This window comes from Myotis lucifugus, unplaced genomic scaffold, assembly GCF_000147115.1.
Source record: "Myotis lucifugus unplaced genomic scaffold, Myoluc2.0 scaffold_5, whole genome shotgun sequence".
Taxonomy (NCBI): domain Eukaryota; kingdom Metazoa; phylum Chordata; class Mammalia; order Chiroptera; family Vespertilionidae; genus Myotis; species Myotis lucifugus.
Window position 1 is genome coordinate 17,515,239 of NW_005871053.1, and position 6,566 is coordinate 17,521,804.

Sequence of the window (6,566 nt, forward strand, 5' to 3'; positions counted from 1 at the left end):
CTAACCCATACTAAATTTCACCAGATGGCATTTTATTTCTTTAAAGGAAAGCAGTCGTGGGTTTAGACAGTTGAATTTTTAAACTTCTGTATTTACTGGAAGTGCATATGGTACTATATGGACAAAGAACTTGTACTGAAAGGAAAACATTTCTGTCTGCAGTACCTCACAGTGTCTTAGAGGAAGAAAAGTACAGTCACATGGCGTATTTCTCACAGAATCTTTTGTGGCTGTAATTTTCTTTCTCTCCTTGAAATTAGAACATGTATACTGTACATACCTGAAAGTTGGTGTTATTTTAATTCTTCTTTTAGTTGCAAATAGAAAGGTTATATGAAACTCAATAAATTGCCAAAGTAATTGGTGAGAGATTTCTAGAGGAAAATGAAACATAAAACTAAACTTGTGGGGGAAAAAAGGTTTAAAAACCTCTGTATGTCAACGTAAGCAGATGTTGGTGTAGAATTTACAAGGATGAGAAGGCTGTAAAACCTCCCTTAAGCCATTCACAGTTCATTTCAAGGCCAAGAACGCCCCCAAAATCTGTTTCTAATTTTACAGAAATCTTTTGAAATTTGGCACGGTTTTGAAAAGTCCATGGAAAGAAAAAAACCTTGTCCTAGCTTCCTCTTCCAACTCCAAAGACAGACTTGCTTCCTTTCAACGGTTTTCACAGATGCAGTGACCCACGCTCCGAAGTCAGAATTAGCTGACTTTCACAAACATCTGGAAAAATGAAGGTTAGTATACGCAAACTCAGGTGTTGCTAAAGAATGAGGGCTGGCAGAATTGAGTGCGAACAATGTTTTATATTGTTTAGAAGGTGAGGATTTGTCCATAAGTATGTACTTCCTGGAGTGGGTTGAGATTGGAAGATTATTCTAAATATACTGTAGAAACATTTGTCTGTGTGGAGCTGGAAAAATTCCAGCAATTAGAGCCAGACCAGTGGAAAACTATCAAAAGTTTGTGTTAAGGAGAACTAAGATTTAACGGCAAACAAAATTTTGTGTTTTCTACTACTTAGCAGAAACTGTATGTATATCTAATTCATTTTTATTTTATGTAGACATGGTTAAAAATCTTATTTGGAATTGCCACCTCTGCTGTGCTTGCTTTATTGGTGATGTGCATTGCCTTACGTCCTTTGAGAGGTAAGAATTTTTCTCTGATTTTCTCTGTCAGCCTTGGAAAATGCACTAACACATGGTCATGAGTGATTGAACATTTCCAAAGTGCTTATTTTCCAAAGTAAGTCTGTTATTTCCATGAAGACTTATAAGCTCACCGATATGTCCTTGTGCAACCAGAAATCATGAGGAATTTAAGGCAGGAGTAGAAAGAGATTTCCAGTATTATTTCAGCAATAGAAAAACCTAAGCACTTTCTGTATCATTCCCACACCTCCCCAAATATAAACTAAATTACAAGCTTTAACAGACCTTTAGAGGCGATATTTTTGACTAACGTTGCTTGAAAGGATTGCCTCATGGAAAGTAAAACTGAGTATGAATTGAAAAGTTAAAACAGAAACTATGGCTTTGTGTTTGTTTGTTTTATTATGAGTCTTTTCAAAAATTTAGGAAGGCGGTCTAGAATAGAGATCTTGAGTATAGCTGTATAGAAAAACTAAAATTGTTGTTCTAGATGCAGTAGCAATGAAAATTAAATTAGAAAATGAAAAACTATTAAACAAGCATTATGTCTAGTGATAAATGAATTCTTTTAAAAAGGGTTTAGATTAACATCAACCTCCCTTTGCTGAAAGTTGGAAGATACTATGGACTGATAGGGGGTAGTTTAAATTTAAATTAAGACTCTGTCTGTACATTATCCAGCAATATTAAAGGTATGTTTCTGTAAAAGTTATGAAGAGAAGCTCAAATTCTGAACCAGGAGAAAAACACAACAATAACAGGTCTTGTGCTTTGAGGGGAAAAGTATGTAGCAACAATTATTAAAAGCTTATAATAGCTAAGGTGGGGAATACCTTTGTTTAAAAGTTAACTGTCAGTAAAGGAAAATAAATGACAAATCTTTAGCTAAAGAATGTAGGAGTCCTAAATGATCCATTGCTTTAAAAATTTGAATATAGAAAATACTTTGAAAAATTCAAAATGCTCATGGGATTTTCACAGAATTACAAAATGAAGAGGTTAGTCAATATGATGAAGGCATTGTGCTTGTATCTTCAGTGTTAATCTTCAGTCCATTTCCTGCTCTCTGCCAGCACACAATTATTCTTAGGCTGTTGAGAAGTATTGTGTGCATCCATACTTTTTATATTTTTTCAAGTTAAAATTGTTTCCAGATCAGTGTTTTACCTCAGTGGCTTGGGAGCTATATTTCCTTCATGCCAGCAATTGTCAGGTGACATATTAGGTCCCATTGACCCGTTGAATGCCAATGTGTTCAGAATTAGCTCCTGATTTTAAAAGAAACCCCCAGTACTTGAAATCAACATGTTGCTTCCTCAGAAATGAATATTCTGAGGACGAAAGTGTATGGACTAACTTGTGAGCCTGCTTCCATGTCCACAGGCAAGGATGGCTTGCCTTAGCACTTTGGAATTTGAGCTATAATTTCTAATAGGAAATATACTATAGTTACATATTTATAAGTAATATATAAGTATACACCCACATAGATATTTGTGTAATCCTACATAATAAAACCCTAATATGCAAATCAACTGAATGGCCGAATGACCAGTTGCTATGATGTGCATTGACCACCTTGGGGCAGATGCTCAACACAGGAGCTGCCCCTGACCTGGAAGGAGGTGACCTGCAGCAGTGATCTGGGGGTGATGCCAGGCTGCCAGTCAAGGTGGGTGGGTTGCCCCGCCCACCGGTAACCCCACAGATGGCCCTGATCGCCGGCCAGGCCTAGGAAACCTACCCTATATATTGGGAACAGTCTTTTAGATTTAAAAATTAAAACCTGGCAAGGCTACTCTTAACACTGAAAAAACAGGATGATGCAGTAATGACATGCATGGACTATGGCTTGCACATTTTGTGGTCAGCCCTGATTCTGACACTTATAACTGTGTGACAGCCAATTACTTAACTTCTCTCTTTCAGTTTTTCCACCCATAAGATGGGTAGAATGGTACTACTGCCTCAGAAGGCTCATGTTATGTAGTACTTTTTATAATCAGAGCATCTAGCTGCCCATACAACAGCAAGATGCCTTTCACCTATATGAAAATTATGGTCACTGGTGCATGCAGCATCCCAGATTGTGAGAGGGATGTCCTACTGCTGGTTTAGGCCTGACATCCCCCAAGGGTTCCCGGATTGCAAGAGGATTCAGGCCGGGTTGAGGAACCTCACCCCACCCCTCACCCCACCCTTCATGGATGAATTTCGTGCACCAGGCTTCTAGTTATTTATAACCCCAATCCTTACCTTCTCTCCAAGTTTAGACATGTATAACATGTACATAAATGTATGTTCTAAAGTACAAATATTATAAAAATCTATGTCATTTAAAACCTAGTTTTCTGTTTCAACCAATGGGATAATTCTCAGAGCAAATTAATTTCCTTGTAGAGTGAAGTAATAAAATTAAACTTTAGGAGGAATTTTATTACTCATCCAGAAACAGAAAATTTATTAAACAGTTGAGAATTACACTTTTTGTCCATAATCCCATTCTCTTTCTATTCTAAATTGGCTGAAAAACTGCTCAGAATGTCACTTAAATGACTTGTACTGGAACCACTCACTCCCCTACTTTGCAGACTAGGCCAGGGGAAGCCCCCCTCCCTCCAGGCAGTGGTATAGACAGCCCTGATTTGAAGTGGATCCTCTGACCTCCCTTCTTCTTCCCACACCCCACTCCTCAATCATCCTTAGTCTAGAGCAGTGATGGCGAACCTTTTGAGCTCGGCATGTCAGCATTTTGAAAAACCCTAACTTAACTCTGGTGCCGTGTCACATATAGAAATTTTTTTGATATTTGCAACCATGGTAAGACAAAGATTTATATTTTTGATATTTATTTTATATATTTAAATGCCATTTAACAAAGAAAATCAACGAAAAAAAATGAGTTCGCGTGTCAACTCTGACACGCGTGTCATAGGTTCTTCATCACTGGTCTAGAGCTTCCAGTCCAGTTCTCACTCTCACAACTGCCCAGTGCCTGGTGAGATAGGATCTAAGGTGGCAAAGCAGGAGAAGGGAAAGAGGAGGGAGGAGAAGGAACAGAGAATTCGAAGGGAAGGAAGCTCCTAGTTGGCCTTTTCAAGCTTTCTCAGAAACTCCATTACCTCACATTTACCTTAGATGCCCTTGTATTCTTAGCCCAGTATTATGTGCTAACAACATAAGAACAGTCTTTTTTGGAGAAAGTTAAAAACCCACTTCAGAAACATTCATTTATTTATTTATATATTGAGGAATTAAGTCCCACTGACTACTTGCCTATCGTTGTGCCAAGTGTCGGGGAAACAGAGATTCAGCAGTCTAGATTTCCCTCTGAAAGTCAGGGTAAGAATCCAGAGTGGATGCATGGCCTTCACCACCAACAGGAGATCAGGGTTTCTGTTGTTCCCCACCAGGTCTAGGTCAAAGAAGAAATGACAGGGGCTCTTCTGTGGAGAGAGAGGCTCAGGGAGCACCAACCTCAGGATGCAAAGAGCTGTGGGGAATTTAGGCAGAATTGTATGAACAAATAGAAAAATGTGGTGGTGAAATGAGAAAAATCCATTTAGATCACTCACATAGTAATAAAAATAAGGGACAACTTTTTTTTTGAAACTTTCAAAATTTCCCATTTTTATTTTCACCCAAATGGAAAAACACATATGGGTTTCTCCTTCTTAGTCCCAGGCTGTCCTCCCTTGGCCCCAGCCGTGGGGCAAACTACGGGCCCGCGGGCCGGATCCGCCCGTTTGAAATGAATAAAAGTAAAAAAAAAAAAAGACCATACCCTTTTATGTAATGATGTTTACTTTGAATTTATATTAGTTCACACAAACACTCCATCCATGCTTTTGTTCCTGCCCTCCGGTCCAGTTTAAGAACCCATTGTGGCCCTCGAGTCAAAAAGTTTGTCCACCCCTGTCTTGGCCTCAACCTATTCCCATTAAACTGATTCCTGTTCTATTCTCCTGCCTCGATTTACTTTCTCTCGCCTTCCCAAGCACCACCCTTCTTCCTGTGTGAAGATACAACCAGGCTGAGAATGGAAACTGAGCTCCACACCTTCCCCTCAATTTTGTCAACCCCCAAAAGAAACACACAGGCCTTGTTTCAAGAGATTTACAGAGGTGACAATAACAAAAGCCAAAGAAACAGAAAACAAAAATTGGAACGTGACAGAGGCTCCAGAATTTCCAAAGTAAATTCTATATGGTCTTGCTTCATGATTTGCAGTTTCTGAATTCCTGGACCTACCTTTGTGAAATTCATTTGTGAAATGAAATGTAGGAGTCATCTACTCTCTCCTTGAATGCTATTGAGTGTTGAGTTTCTCATATGGTGATGAGCAAACACTCAATAAATGCCAGCTATTATTTTTCTATAATTTCTAACATGCAGTAGCTACTTAATAAGTGGCAGCTAGAATTTCACTGTATTCTTCATCCTCATATACATATGCACACAAAGATGATGACTAGGCCCCTCTGTGCGATATATTTCAATTTCAACAATGTTCTTAATTCTGAGAGTGTGTGTGTGAGGGGGTGTCTTTGTCCTTGGGTATCATCCCTGTTCCGATTGCCCATCTCCTTGGATCAAAAACAACATATATTTTTTAGAAACTTTTGTGTACAAGGATCTCATAGGAGACATCACAAGTTCTGAGGCAAAAGAAGAGAAAAGATAAAGGGAGTTGGGGGAGGGGCGAAATGGAGAATGAAGTTGAGGGAAAGTAACAAAGGAGGGGGGTGCCTCTCAGATCTCCCTGCAATCCTCATGTCTGCCTTTAAAACTTTTCCTTTTACTGTTGTTGTTTTGGGCCTGCTGTGTTTTTAGAAAACTTTGTAATAGTCACCAATTTTAAAAAATCAGAGGATTTCATATAAAAATTTATATTTTTGGCTTCTCTTTAAATATTAAGCCTGGCAGCATTGGGCCCATGGTAATAGTTAGCTAAGAAGCAGGTGCCTTCAGATGGGCAATGCTTTCTCCAGTTTCCCACAACTTTCTATTTAATTATGTACAAGATACCATATTCATTCACAGTATCAGCCTGATGTCGATAAACATTGGATTTTTAACCCTTGGGCTGAAAAACAAAAACAAAAAACACACACACCAAAAACGTATATGATGCGTTTAAAAATAGCTACTGAATATGAAAAACCTGAGATTAGTATCCCATAGTCATCTATTATCCACAATGTCCTGTCCACTGTGGCCCCTGGACACTTGGATTATTTGTCCCACAATTATTTATTAAGTACTTTCCCAATATCAGCCTGTTGTCTAAGGCATGAATGACAAAGTCTCTACCATTAAGAAAGAACAGCTTGATAGTAAATAGGTAAACAAATAAATTAACAGAATATTTTAAATTCTTAAAAGTGCTATCAAGAACAACTGGAGTGG

At 38.4% G+C, this 6,566-nt stretch overlaps 1 protein-coding gene across 3 annotated transcripts in view; it reads left to right on the plus strand.

Annotated features, from left to right (window-relative positions):
* Positions 1 to 564: 564 nt before the first annotated feature.
* The window catches only part of FAP (fibroblast activation protein alpha), a 72,632-nt gene continuing 66,630 nt past the window's right edge, over positions 565 to 6,566 (plus strand). For 2 of the 3 annotated variants that reach the window (XR_002826596.1, XM_023745499.1), the window contains exons 1-2: positions 571 to 740; positions 1,070 to 1,154. Coding sequence is in view for 2 of the 3 variants with exons in the window: in XM_023745499.1 (XP_023601267.1) it covers positions 735 to 740; positions 1,070 to 1,154 (91 nt within the window). In the remaining variant the exon portion in view is untranslated. Of the gene's footprint in view, positions 741 to 1,069; positions 1,155 to 6,566 lie in introns of all 3 variants that reach the window. The other variant, XM_023745502.1, reaches the window with a different exon arrangement.